The sequence below is a fragment of the Equus przewalskii genome, chromosome 7 (assembly GCF_037783145.1).
Source record: "Equus przewalskii isolate Varuska chromosome 7, EquPr2, whole genome shotgun sequence".
Lineage (NCBI taxonomy): Eukaryota > Metazoa > Chordata > Mammalia > Perissodactyla > Equidae > Equus > Equus przewalskii.
In genome coordinates this window covers 22,723,767-22,745,670 of record NC_091837.1, presented here as the reverse complement: position 1 = coordinate 22,745,670, position 21,904 = coordinate 22,723,767, and the positions used below count along the sequence as shown (strand labels likewise).

General features: G+C 40.7%; 4 protein-coding genes across 14 annotated transcripts in view; 2 read left to right on the top strand and 2 right to left on the bottom strand.

Moving 5' to 3' along the window:
- GPN3 (GPN-loop GTPase 3) overlaps nucleotides 1-4,798 on the bottom strand; it is a 12,338-nt gene extending 7,540 nt beyond the window's left edge. The window contains exons 1-2 of the mRNA XM_008508399.2: nucleotides 4,142-4,798; nucleotides 1,697-1,805 (exon numbers count right to left, since the gene is read on the bottom strand). Coding sequence (XP_008506621.1) covers nucleotides 1,697-1,805; nucleotides 4,142-4,522 — 490 coding nt within the window. The 5' untranslated portion in view covers nucleotides 4,523-4,798. The remainder of the gene's footprint in view (nucleotides 1-1,696; nucleotides 1,806-4,141) is intronic.
- On the top strand, nucleotides 4,799-13,891 carry FAM216A (family with sequence similarity 216 member A). 2 transcript variants are annotated; one of them, XM_008508384.2, is made up of 7 exons: nucleotides 4,799-5,040; nucleotides 6,356-6,396; nucleotides 9,100-9,215; nucleotides 10,336-10,465; nucleotides 10,551-10,731; nucleotides 11,298-11,380; nucleotides 12,518-13,891. In XM_008508384.2, the coding sequence occupies exons 1-7, from the start codon at nucleotides 4,949-4,951 to the stop codon at nucleotides 12,631-12,633; spliced, it is 759 nt and encodes a 252-aa protein (XP_008506606.1). In that variant the 5' UTR covers nucleotides 4,799-4,948; the 3' UTR covers nucleotides 12,634-13,891. The 2 variants fall into 2 exon arrangements, with proteins under 2 accessions (XP_008506606.1, XP_008506613.1); XM_008508391.2 differs by having other exon boundaries at nucleotides 4,906-5,040; nucleotides 6,356-6,390.
- Nucleotides 13,529-21,698, bottom strand: VPS29 (VPS29 retromer complex component). 2 transcript variants are annotated; one of them, XM_070628979.1, is made up of 4 exons: nucleotides 21,570-21,698; nucleotides 16,612-16,803; nucleotides 14,271-14,506; nucleotides 13,529-14,026 (listed from the first exon to the last, which is right to left on the bottom strand). In XM_070628979.1, the coding sequence occupies exons 1-4, from the start codon at nucleotides 21,570-21,572 to the stop codon at nucleotides 13,909-13,911; spliced, it is 549 nt and encodes a 182-aa protein (XP_070485080.1). In that variant the 5' UTR covers nucleotides 21,573-21,698; the 3' UTR covers nucleotides 13,529-13,908. The 2 variants fall into 2 exon arrangements, with proteins under 2 accessions (XP_070485080.1, XP_070485079.1); XM_070628978.1 differs by having other exon boundaries at nucleotides 21,558-21,696.
- RAD9B (RAD9 checkpoint clamp component B) overlaps nucleotides 21,664-21,904 on the top strand; it is a 56,419-nt gene continuing 56,178 nt past the window's right edge. For 8 of the 9 annotated variants that reach the window (XR_011542420.1, XR_011542419.1, XM_070628973.1 and 5 more), the window contains exon 1: nucleotides 21,664-21,904. Coding sequence is in view for 6 of the 9 variants with exons in the window: in XM_070628973.1 (XP_070485074.1) it covers nucleotides 21,664-21,904 (241 nt within the window). In the remaining 3 variants the exon portion in view is untranslated. The other variant, XM_070628975.1, reaches the window with a different exon arrangement.

The window sequence follows — 21,904 nt, the reverse complement described above, 5'->3', positions numbered from 1 at the left end:
CACAAGATGCTGCTAATTCTACTTGCAAAATATATAACGAATCTGCGTGCTCCTTCACATCTCCCCCATGACCATCCTTGTCCAAGCTGTCTAGACAACTACAATAGCCACACTGCTGGGCCCTGCTTCTACTCTTGACCTTTCAGAGTCCATTTTTCATCTGAGAGTTAGAGTTATTTTTAAAAACATAAATGTCAGGAGCTGGCCCCATGGCTGACTGGTTAATTTTGCGCACTCCACTTCGGTGGCCCAGGGTTTCACTGGTTCGGGTCCCGGGTGCAGACATGGCACCGCTCATCAAGCCATGCTCAGGCGGCATCCCACATAGCAGAGCCAGAAGGACCTACAACTAGAATATACAACGATGTACTGGGGGGGTTTTGGGGGAGAAGAAGAAGAAGAAGGAAAAAAAAAAAAAGACTGGCAGCAGATGTTAGCTCAGATGTCAATCTTTAAAAAAAAAAGGAAAAACATAAATGTCAATCCTCTGCCCTGCTTAAAACCCTCTAATGGCTTTCCACTGTTGACAGGTGCTACAGATGGAATGTTTGTGTCCCCTCAAAATTCCTATGTTGAAAAACTAATGCCCACAGTGATGGTATTAGGTCGGGGCCTTTGAGAAGTAATTAGGTCATGAGGGTGGAGCCCTCATGAATGGGATTTCTGCTCTCACAAAAGAGACCCCAAAGACATCCCACCCTCCCTTCCATCATGTGAGGACACAGCAAGAAGCTGGCGGTCTGAAACCCAGAAGAGGGCCTTCACCAGAACTTGACCACGCTGGCACCCTGATCTTAGAATTCCAGCCTCTAGAACTAAGGGAAATACATGTCTGTTGTTTCTAAGGCGCCCAGGCTGTGGTTTTCTGTTATAGCAGCCTGAAGGGATGAAGAAAACAGGATAAAATCCAAACTTCTCATGTCCTACCAGCTCCTATACACTTCTTTTCTTCATTCATTAGGTTCCAGCTCAACAAAACCTTTTCTTTTTCTGGAACATACCAAACCCTTTCCCATCTCTAGGCTATTTACTGACTTTAACCTTGGAAAGCATTTCCCCAGCTTGGTGAGTACATTACCATCCTCAGGCCTAAGCCCAAATATCCCCTCCTCAGAGATGTCGTCCCTGACTACCCTACCTAAATCAACCTCCCCCAGTTACTCCTCCTCATCAGACCATTTGCAGTCCTTATCACAATCTCTAACAGGTTTACCGTTTTGCTTATTGCTTCTCTCCCCTGCTAACAGGTCCATGACAGCAGGGGTAGTATCCGTCTTGTTCTCTGCTATAACCCGGGTGCCTGGCATAAAGTAAGTGTTCAACAGACATCTGAATGAATATATTAAAAGAATTTAAAAAAGCAAAACACTTAGGCTGCTCACTCATAGTATGATCAGCAGTATACCACATTCGCCACAGCAGGACTATGCACGAAAGGGAGAGAAGGAAAAGGTGATGAGGGAGGAATCTACTCACTCGTAATTCTTACATCAAAGACCAAGAAAGGATACTGTCACGTACATCACCGTGAGTGGACGTCACCAAATGACATCCAGCCTCATGCTGTTCCCCATGAAACCAGGGGACCAGACTGTAATAATTAATTGTTGGCTTCTGTGCTGAGCAGCCAGTACTCACTGCCTCCCGACCCCCTTATTTTTGCTGAAGGAGGAGGAAGGCTCTCCTCAGGACTCACCAGCCATCACGGGGTAGTTGAAGTGTTCTGCTGCAGGATCTAGGTTCACAACTTGGACAGACCGATTGAGGGCTTCACAGTGCTGGACCATGGTGGCACAGTAGGTGCTCTGCAACGTCACAAGGCATGAGGGGTCAGAGCAACAGGCAGTGTACTGCTACTGCCTGCACCCCTAGAAGGACTCTCTACACCCCTTGGCAAGTGTCTACTACGGCTAAAATTATGCCTTCGTTGAGTAAGAAGCTGACTCAAAATGGAAAAGGCGCTGGGCTGGGAGTCAGGACACCAGAGTGCGCTGCAGATGCCTGGCCCGGACTCAAGGATAATTTGGGGGAAGCTGCTTCTCCACACTGCCCCTCAATTTTCTCATCTCTAACTAGAACGACCTCCATGATCACTAAGGCTCCTTACTGCTCTAAGGTGCAACAAATGGAATTTAAAGGAAGTATTTCTGGTTACACAGTACAGCTGCTAACACACAGTGTCTCCACTAGGACTTGAATGGTCCAAACAAAGCTTTAGGTAGGGTGGTCAGAGACCATTTCTCCGAGGAGGGGATATTTGAGCCGAGGGATGGGGATGTGCTTGCCAAGCCAGGGGACGAGCACACCAAGATGAGAGAACTTTGAGGTCAGTACGTAGCATGGAGCTGGCCTACCAATTTGCAGCTTTTGGTTTACAGAATTCTTTATTCCTCATGTAGTCATTACTACACTATGTTAAAAATCTCTAGGCTACTTGTCTGTCTCTCCCATCCTCTATTTAAAAGCAGGGATGTGTCTTATTCAGTTTTATAAGCCCAGGGACTAACTAGCACAATACCTGATACATACTAAATGCCTGATAATGATTTCTAATTGAGTGCCTTAATATGTTTGAACATAAACTCCACAAGGGCAGATATTTTCTTACATGCGTTTTATTCAGTAACAAAATCCTCAAGGGCCCAGAACAGTGCTTAGCATAAAGAACATGCTCAACAAGTATTTCCTTTCTTTTTTTTTTTGAGGAAGATTAGCCCTGAGCTAACTGCTGTCAATCCTCCTCTTTTTGCTGAGGAAGACTGGCCCTGAGCTAACATCTATGCCCATCTTCCTCTACTTTATATGTGGGACGCCTGCAACATCATGGCTTTTGCCAAGCGGTGCCATGTCCGCACCCGGGATCCGAACTGGCGAACCCCGGGCCGCTGAAGCAGAACGTGCGAACTTAACCGCTGCGCCACCAGGCCGGCCCCTCAACAAGTATTTCTGATAGTAGGCATCAAAAATTTATAGAAAGATACTTATCTAACACAATCAGTACAAAAGTCAGTCTAGAACATAGAAATAACTTCTGGCACGCTTTCCCCTCAATGATTTTACACATACTATTCTCTCTGCCTAGGAAACCCTCTCCATGCATCACACTGTATTTTAATTGACAAGTCACGTATCTGTATTTCCAAACAGATTATAGGCTCTGCGTAGGCAAGGGCCACATCATAGTCACATGTATATCTCCTGCACCCAGAATAGGGCAAACCTCAGAACAATATGTTAAAGGTTTAAGCCACACAAGACCTCCATAGACTCGAGTGTTTCCCACACTCCTGTGAATTGACCAATATCTTCACCATTTCTACCAATCTGAATGACCCTAATTTACTCCCTTAATATTTGTTTACAAGAAAAAGTTGTATCTCTACTGTAAACAGGAAACCAGTTATACTTATCATAACGTGAAGGTAACCATAAAATTAAATACAACTTTAAAGCTCGTTTCACTGTAGCTAAATAAAATTGCCTGTCAAAAGCTCTAAGATCTGCTCTCTGAAAAGACTTTAAAGAAGTGTTGAAGATACACTAGCATCAAACTCACAATTCCACCTCAATGCAAACTGAAAGAAAACTGAAAAGGGAGCACTTTTCTCAATATATGATTCAATGCTCATTAATGTCAGGCCCGTGTACCTTCTAAGATCGCCACAAATACCAAAAATCCGTGTCTCAAGCTCTGAGAAACAGTGATTAACGAGACCCCACTTTATCCTCCTGGGAGGGATACAGGGCTAGATTCCGGAGGCAGAAAAAAACAGATTCAAATTCCAGCTGCCACTTACGAGCTGTGTGATCCTGGGCAAAGAACTTAACTTTTCTGTGTCTCATTTTTCTTATCTGTAAAATAGGAATAATAGGACATCCCACAGAGGGATTGTGGAAAATAAATGAGACGTTTAGCGCAGTATATGGGGCAGAAGCACACAATAAATATTAGCAAGTATCATTACTTTCCTTTCAACACAACAACAAAAAGGATACTGAAGCCCAGACTGTAGAAGCGACCTGCCCAGGGTCTCGGGGTCAGTCCCCTATACACACACCCGCCGGTCCCTCCCTCAGAACCTGAACCTCTCTGCCTCCCACGAACCCCGACTTCTCTCCCCTTCTCCCGCCAAATCCTCACCTTCCCGCTGCCGGCGGGACCCATGACCAGCTGCGCATAGCGAGGCATGCCGGCTCCCCGGTTCCGGCGCCCCCCGCACCACAGGACGAGCAGCCGGACCCCCAAGCTCCCTTCAGCCTTCGCGCGACGCCCTCTGAGTTCCGGGAACACGGCGTGCGAGCTAATCGCAATCCAAATTCCTTTTGTGCCTTCTGTTCTGCCACACCTCTGACTACGGAGCGTCCCGAAGGCCAAATTCCGTGTGAAACGCGCCCTCCGACAACTCCGAGGAGGGAGGGGGCGTTTGCGCGTGCGCAGCAGTAGTTGGTGGAAATCAGCCGTTGCGATACTGGCGGAGACTGGTTGCCTTGGTGATAACCGATAACCGATAACACTTAGCATCCCTGCACCGGGCGCTCTGGACCTTGGTTTGCGTACTGATGTTTGACCTATATGGTGACACTCAAGACTTGCAAATTTGCTGAGGGTCTGGAATGCTGAGGTGGAAGTCACCTCTCGTTTTGGAGAGCATGTATATTTCCTTCCCGTGACACCTCCCTTCCACAAAAAGATGCAAACGTGCAAACGCACAATCAACTAAAGAACTCCCGCCCCCTCCCCCAATTTAACTCCAAGATCGTGGATCTGTCCTCCCCGCTCTCCCGAAGCTGTTCGGGCAGTGTCCGGACCGCTTCGGAGGGGGCTGGCGTCCGGCGTCCACCTCTTCACCCCCAGTATCGCCTGGCCTGACGCACGCGTGCTGACAGGGGAGGGGAAAGGGGAAAGCTGCTCCCGCACACACCTCGCGGTCCTGGCCCCCGGGAGGAGATGCCCGGCCAGGGTCTGGTGTCCGTCTGGACGGAGTGCAGCTCTTCCGCAGAGCCGCCCGCAGTGGCCAGGACAGTGGGCGGCGGCGGCGGGTGAGACTGCGGGGCCTTGAGGGGTTAGGGAGGAGGCGACCAGCCCAGGGTCGAGATCCCCCTGTAGAGGAGAGGGTGGGAGCTGGCTCCCCAGTGCACTGAGGTGAGAGGAGGAGAGAACCTTTTTGGTGGCCGGGATGGGAAATATGGAAGCCGACACACTGTTTAGGGGAAGGGCTTCTGAAGGAAGCTTACGAGGAGGGTTTGGTGCAATGACTTAAATGCAGTGACTGCGACAGTCGCTTGCGTGGGTCTTTCTGCCCCGAGGGGGCGCTGCGAAACCTACTGGAAAAATTGCCGGCCGGCCGCAAGATCTCTATATAAAGGCAGGTAGGGGAACAGATTCCTCCGGCTCCACCGAGGGCTTCCGAGTCGATAAATCAGTTCCTTGTACGTGACACTAGGCACCTTCATGTCAAGGGGATTCATAATCGCCAATGAGACAAACGATTATGAATATTAGAGGCACTTGATCTTGACATTTTCTTCCCACAGAATTTCCTTCCATAGTAAATCCATTTCATTTTGAGCAGGTTTTTACTACTTTTTCCTTGATGCTGAAGTCACTGCTGGAGGCAGTAACTCCTCATCCCTATCATCAGTTATTCCCCAAATCTAGAGCTGCCCAGCGTTCCCTCTCTGAATTCAGGCCACAGTCATGGCTCCTTCTGATATACATCTGGTGGACTGAAGACTTTTAAAGATGGGATGGAGTCTTGTGTTTCTTTTCTGTTCATCACAGTGCTTGGTGAAGTGCTGGATCCTAGTATGCTGGGAGATCAATGAACTTTTGCTCACTGAATAAATAGAAAGAAGAGGGATGCAACGGTGTTTTGTCTTAATTTGAGAAAAGAAAAAAAGAACTTGTACAAAATTAGAAACATTCCAGACCAACTTATCAGTTCCAGTATACCTTAAATATATGCAATAAAGAACAAGATAATCTTTTCCATACCCAAATTACTTTATTAAAAATAAAGAGAGCAAGAAAATATCATGGATAGCACCGAAGCCCAATACTTTATTGAGCTTAATGCAGGAATTAGATTACGAGGCTGTAAGAGTAAGACCAAATCTGACTTAAAGTAAATCCTTTCTAGTATGGTAAAAATCTCAGATAACTCATTTTGAAAAAGCCTGGAACCATTGGGATACAACCAGAATTATAGGAGAAAATTTGCAAGACTTGCTGTCTGATGGAAACATGAAAAGTAAAAAGCATATGAAATACTGTCTTTTTTTCATTTAAAATACTTTCTTTACTGCTTATAAATCTGTCAACTATTACATATTATTTAATCTTTTTTTTTAACAGATCAGCTGGACACTGTTATTACCAGAATTCCAAAGGTACCGGTGAGTAGAGCATACAAAGCAGATAATACCTATAAATAACATGGTACAGAGAAGCCAATTTTGCTATAACTACTCACACAATGGAGTTTTAAAAATAGACTTTATCAGCATCCTTGGTGAACTCAGCCTTTAAGATTTACAAAGCATAATCCAGCAGGTTCTTTCTCTCCTGCTAAGATATCTCACATCAAGCATTTTAAAAAGAGTGCTTCAAAATAGCAATGAATCTGAAAAGAACTGTGTTTATAACCGATGTTGATTGAAAAGCACAGAGCACAGCCTGGGGTTTCTATGCAGAGTGAAGGGAAAAAATCCAAATTGAACAACTTTGAGGAACATGAAATATTTCTCGGTGCTGCTATTTTCCTCTCACTTGAAATAAAGGATAGAGCTGCTGGAGTTGAGAGAGTCAGACAGGCCCGCCAAAGGCCTCTCACTAATTTTTCCCAGGTAGAGCAATTTCAGTTCAATACTATATAAAGCTGAATTCACTTTGCTTTTCCTTGGAAAATTTATAGTCCTCACAGTTGCCTGACTGTATGTACATATATATAAAAATACACACATGTACATATATAAATAAATGATATGGTCGTTTAAAAACGGAATTGCTGGATCATATGGCAATTCTGTTTAACTTTTTGAGGAGCTGCCATACTTTTTCCACAGCAGCTGCACCATTTTACATTCCCATCAGCAATGCACAGGGTTCCAATTTCTTCATCTCGTAGCTAACACTGTTTTCTGCTTGTCTAATGGTAGCCATCCTTATAGGTATGAAGTGGTATCTCACTGTGACTTTGATTTGCATTTTTCTGATGACTAGCCATGGTGAGCATCTTTTCATGCACGTATCGGCCATTTGTATATACTCTTTGGAGACATCCCAAGTCTGTTCTGTTCAAGTCCTTTGCCCATTTTTCAACTGGGTTGCTTGTTGTTGAATTTAACCATTATTTTTAAATGTTTCATTTTTCTGTAAAGAAATGCTATCTTTTGAGAAATTAAATTTTAGTCTAGGCTATAATACACATCTCAGAAATACTGATTAGTAGGGACACAAAAACTATATTCTTAATTAACTCACATTTATGATTTGAAAAAGGATTTAAAAAACTTAAAATTTTGAAATGGTATTCATTTTATTATTACAGATTCCAAATTATGTTTTAAGGGTCATAATAACATAATTTCCAGATGATTTTCTATTTGTTGGCAAACTAGTTTGTCCTTCAAGTATGCAAATATAACTCTTACTTATCTGCACTAACCATTCAACTTGCTGAAATCTTGAAGAAATAAGTAAATTTAAAGTTTAATATGTAAAATTATGGCCTTCATTATCAATAGTATTGAAACAAAACTGTGCTTTTGAGTTTACAAATTACAAAATTTTAACTTAAAATCTGTTCTGCCAGTTTTATTTGTAATAGCCTAAAACTGGAAACAACTCAAATGTCCATCCAGAGGTGGATGGATAATCAAATTGTGGTATATACATACATGCAATGGAATACAACCCAACAATAAAAAGGGATGAAATATTGCTACATGTCATATGAATGATTTCAGAATAATTATGTTGAATGAAAGAAGCCAGACAAAAGCAGAATATATACTGTATGTTTCCATTTATATCAAACTCAAGAAAATGTAATCTGGGGCCAGCCCAGTGGCACAGTGGTTGGGTTCCTGCACTCTGCTTTGGTGGCCTGGGGTTCACAGGTTTGGATCCGTGGCATGGACCTACACACTGCTCATCAGGCCATGCTGTGGCAGCGTCCCACATACAAAATGGAGGAAGACTGGCACGGATGTTAGCACAGGGACAATCTTCCTCAAGCAAAAAGAGGAAGATTGCCAGCAGATGTTAGCTCAGGGCCAATCCTCCTCTTACACACACAAAAAGAAAATGCAAACTAATCTCTAGTGATAGAAAGCACATCAGTAGTTGCCTGCAAAGAGTAGGTGTGTGGAGAGGAAGAGAGTGTATAAAGAGTTATTTCCTGATTAAATTTTTCCAGATATTGTTTTTCCCCAAACTGCTAGTGAATTTTATAGCCTATATTAAGGTACTGGTCTCAATACATCTGAAATTGAAAACTAGTTTCCATTCTTCTGGGAATATGTCTCAAGTTTTATTTTTATTAAAAGACTATTCTTTTAATCTACCCACATCAGTATCTAAAATAGTGTACTAACTGAAATTATGTAAAAACTTTAATAAATTTCTGCAAAGTCCTTCATTTTAACACTGCTTCATTAAAGTGGTAAAATTTATGTTATTCCCTCTTGAGTCTAATGCAGAAAAGAATTTTAAAACTATATACTAAAGTCAAATGAATGATAAAATATTGTAAATCTTTAAAGTGCAAATCCTACATGTATATTCCTGTTTAGTATGGTCTGATATACAATAAACTAAAAAAGTAAGTTATTGTCAACAGTTTGCATCTCAGCTGACTTCAAAATAATGTAGTCCATATATAATGATAAATATATATATAGTTAAATATTTGTAAATGTCTTCGCTTTTTGCGTGCTCTAAAACCAAATGGCCTATAGTACAGTCTTCAGATTTAACAGCCTGACTCATACTACTACTCCAGGACAATCACGGACACATGTAAGTACGTAGATCTTAATAATTTGTTGAACTGATCTTTGCTCATGAAATTGACAAAATAATGTCCTTGCCTACAGATAGATTCAAAGGTGGACATAAAGTGAACATAGCCAAGCTGCAAGAGTTATGGAAAACTCCTCAAATTCAAAGAATTCACATCCCTAAATCAATGACAGATGTGCCCTTTCTAAAGGTATGCTAACTAAATACCACTACTTTATTTAAATACCAATACTCTTTGTATTCACAACCGCACTTTTTATTGAAGGTAAGCTGCTTCGACGGTAAGGCACTGTGGAAGACAAAATACACCCAGCATATTGTCTAGGAGTCTGTAAAGATCTGCTGGGTAAAGTTGTGAATGAGTGCAAGGATTTTATCATTATAGATTCCCTGTCAAGAGTTCTTTCAGGGCTTTACGATACTTTAGATCTAATGCACCTTCACTCAGGAAGCTCACTGCCCCAAACACAAAGATGCTTGAGGAAAGTTCCATTCTAGAGATGGAAACCCAACCTTATAAAGTTTTGCTCAAGGACTACAAAATTAGAAGCAAGTAAAGAAAATGGCAATAAGCATTTGCAACTGTTGACCTGTGTTACCCCATTAAAGATCATAGCTGCCAGGAGCATCCTCTCTAGAGCACTGCGAATTAGGGTTACTACAGATTGGTGCAAACTGGTAAATTTTTCTGACCAACATCTTGAATTTCCTCTGGATTTATTACCTATTCAGTTCAGTAAATCCTGTGTGTGTGTGCATACATATGCTTACACAGCAGGGCCTTGCATTTTAGGTGAGCGTCAACTTCTCAAATCAGCAAGCACAGTGAAAATCTTAGTTGAAATTACTTATATCAGAGACCAACAGATCCCTGAGTCTGTCCAACACAACAGTTATTTCTCTGGGGCAAGAAAAGGCTGTTTCTTTAGTTAAAACTAAGTACAGTAATTGGGTTGCTTTTAGGTGTCACATTATACCTCAAAAGTCATAGAGGGCAAGATGCCTATACCCACTGAGAGGCACATGGGAACTAAGACTCACTGACAGCACAGCAGATTCATACTTTCCTATTCTTCTAGGGCAGTGGTTCTCAAACCTCTTTGGGCATCTGAATTGAGTGGAAATGGCAAGCAGTCACTTGTTTAAATGGCCATTTCTTTCTCTCTCTTTTTGGCCAAATTAACATAGCTGATTTGCGTAAGTAAAATGTACAGATGGTACAACTGTCCTGAACATGCATCCTTTCGGATCAGGAATATTGCCAACCTCTGTTCTACAATGCAGCCTATAAATCTTGTTCTGTCTTTTAGCATCGAGACCTCACCATAGGCCAGAAGCGTTATCTGTGCAGCATTGCTAAGATCTATAATGCAAACTATCTGAGGACGTTAATGAAGAGGCAGTACATGCATGTGATCCAGCGCAGCTCACACAAGCCAGGCAGGTGCACCCCCAGTTAGTCCCTCACTAGTTCTCACAAGAAATGAGGAAGTCTTCTAATAGAGGTGATTTGTATGTATGACAGGTGCCCTCACTCATCCCAGGAGCCGCCTCAGCTCTCGTTACGCACAGAAGCATTACCCCTGCACTACATGGCGACATCAACTGGAGAGAGAGGACTCAGGGCCTTCTCACATCGCAGCCATATGTGCATCTGAAATGATCATACAGCATTCCCTTTGGCGACCAGTGAGAAACAAAGAAGGGTCTGTTTTTTATTGTTTCCAAGGAGGAAAATGTACTCCAATTTTATGTGAAGGGTAGCTAAATGATATTAAAGCTTGTGTTCCCTAATATGTTCACTTTGATAAATTCAGAAGAGGTTGGACAAAAAGCACAAAAGGATGTTATCTCACAGTCTCTTTTACTGAGCTGACTGGGATATGCCACTTCTTCTGGAACATATTTTGTGGAATTGTAAAAATTTCTTCATCAGATAGAGATATAGAAGACTGCCCCTTTCAATGATTCCCACTCAAACTCAAAATAATACAAACACTTCCAAAAGAAGCATATGGTTGCTTCTGCATGGGGGAATACTATAAACAAAAAAGGAAAGAGGAAAAGAGATTAAGAAGCCTGATTATCCAACCTGAACTACAATAGTTAGCTTTGCATTTCAAGGTTAATAAGCCACAGGAGAATTCAGGGGCTGAAAGGATCTTTTTGGTGATGCTGGCAGCCTAATAAAAAGTATTTGTATGCTCTTGCACATGCATTAGGCAGCTGTTCACTTTGCTGGTTCCAACTAAGATGCTTCTCTTTCTTATAGTTTAAAAACTGGATATGCATCTAAAACAAGATGTAAGTTGCTGAAGATTTTTAGAAAACCAGGGAGACTGTTCATGCAATCAGGTAAATGTGGAATTTTTAAAATATGCATTTTAAAAGATCTTATGCTTAACAAATATTTAAACCCAAGTTTCATTTCTATTACAGAGGACATTAAAAAATTTAGAGTAAAATATAGTTTCTGCTTTCATTTTAAAGAACACACTGCTCAGGGGAGTAAGGTTCAAGGTATTTCTAATTCTAAATAAAGATATTTATAACATCAACATCAAAGATTTAACAGAGAATGAATTTGTCACAACCCAGAGCCACAAACATGACTTTTCCAAGCCACAGCACTCCTTTTATGAGATAGTGACATTTTTGGATGGACAACATATTTTGTACAGCATTGAACAGTTTACAAAGGGCTGCATCACCTATACCATTTTGTTTAATTTTCAACAAAGCAGTGCAAGCAAGCCAATCAGGTGATATTATCAAAATTTTCTGGAGCAACTCACAAATCCAGACTTGGGAAGGATCAGCAGAAAGGATCCTTCTACACAAGTGCAGAATACCGCAAAATGAAAAAGGCAAAAGAGAAAGACTGAACGTTCAGAAATATTCCTCAGAATTGATAAAGTGAAAGTTAAATAATTTCCCCTTACTACTACAGTGGGTAGGGAAGTTAGGCCTTCTGAACCCATATCCCATTTCCGTGTGACAGTGCCACTCAGCTCTGCTGTAAATATCACGCTATGCCTATCCAAGAAATGAGTGAAATGGCAGGGGAGAAGGTAAGTCTGGTTCCAAAAAGATCAGCTAGAGGAAACTCCAGATAGGGGAAAAGTCCCTGTGGTCCCCAAAAGAGAGATGAGAAGGCACTTAAGGAACATGGAGAATATTGAGGCTAGAACTCCCCCTTAAACAAAAGATTTTGAAAAGCAAAGGGAAAACAGGACTTAGTAACAGAGAATTTGCTACATAGTAACTTGGCTAGAATACAGTACTGGGTATCTTATTTTAAAAAGTAAGAGATGTGGGGGAAGGAGGGGAGGTGGTTAAGTTTTGAAACTTGCAGGCAATTTGTTTTTGCTAAAGGCTCATTAGTGACGTAGGTCATTTTGAAGGCGGTTCTTATATACAAGTCTAAATTTTCAGGATGAAATACAACTTATTTCCAAACCAGACATTATAAACTCTTTTTTTTCCCCTTAGTTTCTACAAATGATTCTGAATCATACACGAATGAAGAAAAAAAGGAAGAAGATTTACTAAAGTGTATGCAATCAATGTCAATTGAAGAACAGGGAGAACATCTGATGCTAACTTGACAATCTTGTCTTGTGTATTGATAACGTGCCAAAAGTAGGGGTAAGAGGTTGTGATTTGTGTCCTCTCTCTACATTTAGGATAGTATTGTTATTTACCATTAAGTAATTAAGTAATTTTGGTTTGTTCAGAAACTTTTACAACAATCTAATTGGTTTGATGTAGGTCCATGTACCAAGGATTGTGTAATAAAATTTGCGTATAATATATGCTTATATTTCTAGCTAGATACAATTAAAATTTTTCTTGTCACTTAAAATTGAGTAATTTTTCTTTAAATCTAACAAGTACATTGTGTAATTCTTTCTCTGCTTTACAATAAGTCCTAAAACAGCAACATTAGAATAGACAAGTATTTTCTTGACTGAGCTGAGGAAAACTCTGAAATCTTCCGATTCAGAACAGCATTTGATAGAGATAGCATCCTGGCTTGCAAAGAAGGTATTTAATAAATATTTGCTGCTTGAATACAACTTAAAAATGGAAATATAAATTTGCCCTATTTTATGAAAACTGCCACACAAACACTTGGACTCTCAAACTAGATTAAGTTGGGAATAGTGCTAAGGAGGCGATTCCTTACGTTATATATGCACTCTAGTGTGCTTTCCTTCTAAATATTGTTTTTAAAAAATTTTGTTAAAACTTGAAAAATAGGAACAGGGCAATTTAAAGCAACAGTTTGAAGAATCCCTGCTGATTTCACATGCCAATATGGTATATTATTTAGAAACTAAAATCTGAGTGCACCATTATGACCCAGAACATTGTAAGAAATGAGAGAGCTCTGAAAGGTCATCTCAGCTACCTTATCACTTTAATACTTGTCCACAGTTTGATTCAATCTCTTATTTCTATGATTTGTAAAAATTAAAACGCAAGTTTATCAAGAAAGCATAAATGAAAGGTAACTGTTTATTCCTGGAGAAGAAAAAAATGTATACAAGAAAGACTAGATTCTTTCTTCTCATGCACTTTTGTACTAAAGTTCCAAATACCAACTTTGAAAATATTTACAAGGATAAACTTTCCCTAACACGTGACCATTTACTGTGTGGAGAACACTTTTTCATAGAAATCATATACTTAAACTAAATATATTCTTATAGTTTACAAGAAGCTTAGAACATTGTATTAACAGAAGACGCTATTATATTTTACTGCAAAATATTATAAAAGTGATACAGTTTTGTGGCTCTTAAATGTTTAATTACTTGATTTGAACAGGAAAATGAAAAAAAAAAAAACCCAACAGAAAAATCAAGACAGGCCTAGCTTTAAGATTTTTTGTATTCGATTCGTTCTACTTTCACGTCATCTCCAATTAGCTGATACACGTAAGTGACAACTGTAGAAGCCTGGATATCCATCAACACAAATGAAGGAATAATGTTTCTGGAAGAAAACATAAATAATGTCAGTGTTTTGTACTAAAAGCAGCAGCACTACAAAGTCATTTTAGGATGACAACTGGTTTCAAGGAGAAATCTTGTTGTTACACATAAAAAAGAATCATCACCAAAAGAAGATTGCCAAGAAGGCTATAAATATTTAAATGGTCACATTTCTCTTTTATGAAATGTCATGTGCAATTATTAACTTTAAAAAAACCCCAATTCCCAAATTGCATACTACTCACGTTTCCAAGGCGTTATATGCTCCAGTGGCAGAACCTGGGTTAATGTAGAATTTATTTTCATGCTCAAATGCTTCAAATTTGTGTGTATGTCCCGAGATAAGAATGTCCACATCAAACTGCCTCTGCAGCAGGGCTAAGCTGGCCATGTCTCCCCATGGAATAACTTGATGTCCATGGATCAAACCAATTTTGAACTGCCCAACAGTCACAACTTTCTGTTCTGGATAATTCAGATTCTAAAATGAGAAACAGACGTAAGAAAAAATATATTTTAGAGATACTGATGTTTAAAAAACAATCTGCTTAAATATTCAATCTCATATGTATGTTTTGATGCAGTGCCTCACAACCAACACATTTATTAAATATTTGATTTCTTCTCAGTCACTAAGGCTGCAACTATGCAAAAAACATAACTTACATCAGGTAAACTGGAATTTATCATGCAACCCCTTTATTGTGTTTATTTTTATAGAATATGGGTTCTTTGGGGCATGCTGTAGAGAATAATTATTGCCCCAAATTTGTGAGTTTTCTCTACCTAAGAATCCTAGGCATATAAGCTGTAAGCTAGGGTGTGTTGAAATCATATTCCAGGCTTTAACAGTTTTATAGATGGCTCAAAATCATAATGATAGTTAACACTTATATAGCACTTAGTATGAACCAGGCACTATTCTAAGGGCTTTATAAATAGCAACCTATTTAATCCTTACGAACAATCCTAAGAGGTAGGTTCTAGTAGGACCTCCATTTTATGGGTGAGGAAACTGAGGCACAGAGAGGTTAAAATAACTTGCCCACGGTCACGTTAGTAAGGGATTGAGCCAACATCCAAACCCTGGTAGAATGGCTCCAGGGTCTATGAATTTAGCAAATTAGAAGCAAGAAATTTTAATTCTTGCTACTGAAACTGTCTTTAGCATCACACAAATGGAACCCGTAACATGTTTTTAACAAACCAGAACTACATTCTAATTACCGACAAGAAATTGGCCCCTTTGCTTCTCATCTCCCTATCTTTTAGCTCCATGCCACCACTAGCTTATCCAAACTATTTCTTTTTGTTTGTTTGTTTGTTTGTTTTTTTTTTGGAGGAAGATTAGCCCTCAGCTAACTACTGCCAGTCCTCCTCTTTTTGCTGAGGAAGCCTGGCTCTGAGCTAACATCCGTGCCCATCTTCCTCTAGTTTATACATGGGACGCCTACCACAGCATGGCTGCCAAGCAGTGCCATGTCGGCACCCGGGATCCGAACCAGCGAACCCCGGGCCGCCGAGAAGCGGAACGTGCGAACTTAACCGCTGCGCCACCGGGCTGGCCCCCTTATCCAAACTATTTTTTTAAATCCACTCAAAAAAAAAAAAAAAAGACACTACGCTCATTGGGTTTGGTATACAGGAACCCCAGTAAAGAGCACCAATGAAGTTAAATAATTAATGAAAAAGCTTATATTCCCAGAAACACAAAATAGATTTTTCACACTAGAATCAGACTTATTATGCTAAATCATACAATGTTAGCACTGGCAGGAGTCTTAAAAATCATCTATTCCAATCACATTTATGTAGGAGGAAATTAAGACCAGAAAGAGGATGTAATTTGCCTAAAATCTCATTACTAACTTTTTTTTTGGCCCATTGTTAATGGGCAAAGTTGGAACTCCAGAATTCCTAACTTATTTTCTTTCTTTAAAGTCAGGTTTATTGAGGTATAATTTACATACTGTAAAACTGACCTTTTTAGTGTACACTTCAAGGGGTTTTGACAAATGCACACGTCTATTCAAGTACAACCACAATCAAGATACAGAACAGGTCAACCACCTCCTCAGAACTCCCTCATGCCCCCTTACAGTTCACCCCTGAGACAGGGAGCCACGGCAGGGTTTTCAGAGACCAGTGATGTGATCTTACTTCACCGAAAAAGGACCACTCTGGTTGCTACTTGGAGAACAAACTATGGAAAGAGGAGGGTAGAATCAGGGAGGGGACCCCAAGAAAGGGGTCCAGTGGCTTGGAACAGGGTAGCAGAGGTGGGGGCGGTGATAAGTTTGCAACAAAAACTTTAGAAACTAAATGACAGTAGTACAAAAAATAATGACAAAACCACTTCTATTTCGTATCAATTTAGTTAGAACGAATACTTAATATGTTTATTGATTAATCTAAAATCAGTGATTTTCAAACAGTAAGAGAGGAGTATGTGTAGTAATTTTATATTTGGAAAATTAAAAGAAAAAAGACCTTAACAGTTGAAAAATTCTGGTCTAAAAGATAAAGCTTATATATGTAACTATCCAGAAAAGGAACTATTTGGGAAGGGAAAGGGAAATACATCACCTCATCGAAGTCTCCTCTCACAATATGAACATCGCCGGCCAGAGTCTTGAGATAGTCATAACTCTCTTTGGTGCAAAGGTTTCCAGTGCAGAGAATGTGCTGAATCTTTCCTGGCACCAGTAGTTTTTTGAATTTAGCTGGCAAACTATTGCACCGGTGCGGGATGTGCAGGTCTCCTAATACCAACACCAACTTTAAAGTGTCAAGGTGAGACAAGGTGTAACGTTAAACATGATGTCCAAACAAGGATTCTCCTCCCAAAACTCCCCTTTTAAATTAAACTAATCAGAGATTCCAGAACCCAAAAGAGCAAAAGTTATTCACACAGTTCCTATCATGATCATTTAAATAAACACACATATGGTAACATACTCTGTTCTAAATCAATCTTATCTTATTTTGGTCATAAACAGGTATGCGTACACAATACAGGTAATCACTCTATTTACTAAGAATAAAATCAAGCTTTCTAGTGTGGTTCACTTAGAGACCTATGAATTACACTGAAAAAAATACTACTGGGCTCTGTGGAATTTGGCATTTTGAAGACTGATACGGTAATTAATATTTCTTTTTTTTTTGAGGAAGATCAGCCCTGAGCTAACATCCGCTGCCAATCCTCCTCTTTTTGCTGAGGAAGACTGGCCCTGAGCTAAGATCCATGTCCAACTTCCTCTACTTTATATGTGGGACGCCTACCACAGCATGGCTTGACAAGTGGTGTGTAGGTCCGTACCCGGGATCCGAACCAGCGAACCCCAGGCTGCCAAAGTGGAATGTGTGCACTTAACTGCTGCGCCACCCGGGCCGGCCCCCATATTTCTGCAGTTGTAAAACCTTATATATTGATTCATAGAATGTTAATGAAGAGAATTACTAAAAATGTAATAACAGAGAACAAAGTTAATTCTATAATTTATGTTTACCAGACTAACAACTATTTGGAGGAACAGTAGCCAAAATTTACAATATTTGCTACTTAAAACTATTAGCTATACATTACAGAAGAATAAAAACAGCCTATGTTTCAAAGAGTTTCAATAGGGCAAATGTGTGCTTCTGAATTATAATCTGTTATCTTCTTTTTTCTTCATTATTAGAAATCCTCACTGTCACGTTATTATCTAGATTAAACTGCTTATGTACCCCCAGTTTAGTTCTCAAACTTAAAATAACATTTTCAATCATGTGCATAAAAGCATTAAAAAAAAAAAGCTTGATGAATTTAGCAGGAGGTAGAGTTGCAACATAGTCTCAGATGACAAAAATAAATTTTGCACTTAAACATAAAAGAATAGAAAACCTCAATCCTGTAAAATTTTAATTTAAAAATTTTAACAGTTGACATATAAACACTATTTAATTCAGTCATTTAATAGAATATTGTCAAAAAGTTCATTTAAAAATAATATCTGCCCTCTAAAGAACAAGAGAATCAATTTCTTCATGTCGATTAGAATAAGCTCCTTTATTCTATGTCAGGATGTCTTCCCACACAGACATCTCATCCATAAATGTACATGCCCTTTAACTGCTTTTAAAGAAGGCATGACTATTCCTTAATATTATCAAAGAAGACATTAAATATCTGAAATAGAGTAAAACAGAAAATAGTGTTTGTTTTGTTTTGAGGAAGATTAGCCCTGAGCTAACATCTGCTGCCAATCCTCCTCTTTTTGCTGAGGAAGATTGGCCCTGAGCTAACATCTTCCTCTACTTTATACGTGGGACGCCTACCACAGCATGGCTTGCCAAGTGGTGCCATGTCCGCACCCGGGATCCGAACTGGCAAACCCCGGGCTGCCGAAGCAGAACGTGCGCACTTAACCACTGTGACACCAGGCCGGCCCCCAGAAAATAGTTTTGCCACCACAGACTGTCACCAAATTAAAATCTGTCAATTTTTAATTGAAATTAAAAACAAAATGTGTGAAATTAAAATTATTACTAGAACAAGCTTCCTTCATCTTGCAACAAATACCAAAATGATTACAAGGGAAAGGATGTAGAGCAACTAAAGTAACACAAGGTTACAAAATTAGCACACTTTAAAAGAAATTGTTAAATAAGTTTCTTCTTTATAAAAAGCAGTTTCAGCTGGTATTTGCTCAATGACATATTAATTGTTTCAATCCAGATCTTAGTGGACAAAACATCTGTAAAACTAAAAACCACCGAGAAGTTTCCACCCTCATCAGGAATCCATACAAAAGTACCTGGATATAGAACAATCTTCATCTTTAGAGGGGGATCCCTTCAGATATGGATTGAAGTACATAGTTAATATGGGAAGCTGGCATTTGAGAAAAAGGTAAAAAATAGATTTCTATATTAAAAAAAAGAACTTCAACCTTTTAAAAGGGTACATGTCTATACCAGGCTGAAAATGTTTAGGACTAATAATGAATGCACTTTTCCATTTGAATGTGCTAGAAAGAACATTAGCTAAGACATGATACTTTATAATAACTGATGGCCTATTCTACAATGTACTCTGGACTATGCCCACGTGTACCCAGACTGTTAGCCGTCTAAGGATATAACTGTATGAATGACTACACAGAAATTATTTCAAAGTAGTAAGGATCCTTACTAGGAATCTGGTTTCCTGCACATGACAAAGCTATAGGGAAAATAGTGTCACCTAACAAATGTCATTCTTGAAGGCGTCTCCTTGCCCAAATTCCACACTTGACAATTCAGGTTAGACATAGATTACAGCGTCTTTTAAGACAGCAAAAGATCCTGGCAATGGCAGTCTTGTTAAATTCAAATAAAGAACCAACCCAATCAAAGCATAGGAATTTGGTTACTTCCTATTTGACAGACCATAAAAGGGTGAACATCCCAGTAATCAGCCACCCGATCACCATTGTTAGTAGGAGCTAAGAGAAGAAACTTACTCTGTGCCCAGCCTTAGTGGAATGAAGAAGTTGATTGCAGACAGGGGAATGAAAAAAAAGGGTGAAACATGACCAATGTTAAAAGAAAGCAACAAAAAGAATCAAACCAAAAAAAGGAACAAAAAACTCGTATCAAATGAATATGCAAACAATTGTTAATGATTTCTGAGTGTTATGAAAGAAAATGTTAAAAATCAGCTTTGCTCAAAACAATACCAAAAGAACCATTTGCTGTATTTTTAAACATTTTACACACATACACACACAGGCTCTCTCTTTAAAAAAATTTGCCTCGTCAATTTTTCCTATTAGTCCTAATCTTGTTCTCCACATCGACTCCCATCTCTTTTGTTTCCGGTTCTGTTAAGAATTTTACAAGACAATTTGGAAAATTCATTAGTAATAGCTTAAATGAAAGCTAACATTTTCTGGATTCTTAAGATCTAATTATTCCTCAAGTACACTGATTTTAATTTTCTTATGTTCAAAATTCTACTAGTTGGGAAAGTATGCTCAGGTAGGTCATTATTTTGTATAGAAGATCTAACACAATGCTATGAATACATTATCAAGTGATGAAGTCACCAACTAAAGATGATAACAGCAAACACATTTCTCCACTAAAAGTGGACCCTCCCCACACTTGAATTTGCTGCCCATAGACTCTGGATACTACTAAGTGTTGAACATTTTTAGTTTAGTCTCCTTTCCCAAATAAAACGCTTTTAATCATAAAAGAATCAGCTAATGCTAAATTTTGCCCAGTTCTTCCTATTTCATGTGAAAAGTCATGTTCCAGTACAACTACTCTAAAAAAGTGTTCACCTCTCAAAAAAACTGCAGAAACATGAATATGGAATCATATGTCAGATAATTTCGTCTTCTCCCAGCGATAAATGTCTCAAAATTACTGTAAGATGGATTACTCTAAAGTGGAGTCCGTTTAGAAGCAAAAATCAAAAGTAGGATTAAAGCCTTTTACATATATAAAGAAACTAAAGAAGCATACACCATAAATCTTTAGCTGTCACGTCTATAAGCCACCTGAAAGGCTGTTTGTCACATAATCATGACAACCTTCAAAATGCAATGGATGCTCATCTGAGAGAGAAGTCCCTTTACAGTTAACCTCATCAACACAAATACCAAGATAATCAGAGCTCCTCTTGAAACCGTTCTTAACTTTTTAGGGGATCAAGGGCACCTTTGCACATCTGATTACAGCTATGCACCCTCTCCAGCAGATGCTCCCGAGTTTCTATGTAGGAAGGTCTTAGGGGTAGCAACCTTCTGGGGCCGAGGGGGTGACGGGCCGCCTTGAAGCTGGCTGCGGCAGTGTGATCAACGACCGAGGTAAATCACTGACCTTTTACCCAGAAAAACGTACGTATTCACAAAATTTTCCAAACAATTTCAAAGAGTTCATAAACCGCTAAGCAATCCTACTCTACAGGGTCCCAAGAATTCTAAGAGCCACCTCCAGTCCTGGTGGGCATCCTACCACGTTTCAATGGCAGGTGGACGTTATCTCCGGGGAAAGCGGAGGGTTTTTACCCCCTTTCCCTAGACGGCAAACTAAAATGCTTAGGGGATTCTGCTTGCGACTTCCCGTTCTGCAGCTGAGAAGCCAGCTTTTGCCACACTGGGGTGGTAACCGGTGCATCCCAACCAGCGGGAGACGCTTTTTGTGGGAAAGGAGTAGGGAAGCGTCTGGAAACGGAAGGGGCCCGTGCTCCTTTCTCGGGGACGCTCCAGGCGCAGGCCCAAAGGCCTTTCCCGTGCGGGTCTCGTGACCAGCCGAGCAGCTGAGAGGGGCCCTTTCCCCCTCGGCAGTCCTCCGGCCCCCAGGGCGGGGGTGCGAGGCCGCGCCGGCCGCACCCAGAGGTGGCCGCTCCCGCCCCTGCCTGCTCTCCCCCTCGGCCGCCCCCAGGCCCGGGCCCGCCCGCCAAAGCCTCCGGGATCGCCCACGCCCTCGCCCCGAGACTCCAGCGGCTCCCAACGACACAGCACGCCGGCCGAGGGCCAGGCCCCGGGCTCCGCGGCTGCCGTCCTCACCATCCTGTCACTGGGCTCCGCTCAGTCACCACCACCACCGCCGCCACCCTCTTCCTCAGGCTCCTCGGCGACCCGCCCACCCCGCTCGCAGCCAATGAAACACGAGGTCCGCAGGAGGCTGCTGTACGGCGGCCCGCACAGGCCCTTTTACGCCGTAAAGCGAAACTCATCTCTGGGAAAGAGGAGGAGGAGGGGAGGGGTGAAATCTCGAAGCTTCGAAAAGCGCGGGCAACATCCGGGCACTCGGGGCCGTCAAGCTGAGGCGCGTTTTGCGACCCGACTGGTTAGGGCCCCAGCCATGCTGAAGTGCGGAATGGGCGGCAGTCAGGTGAAAG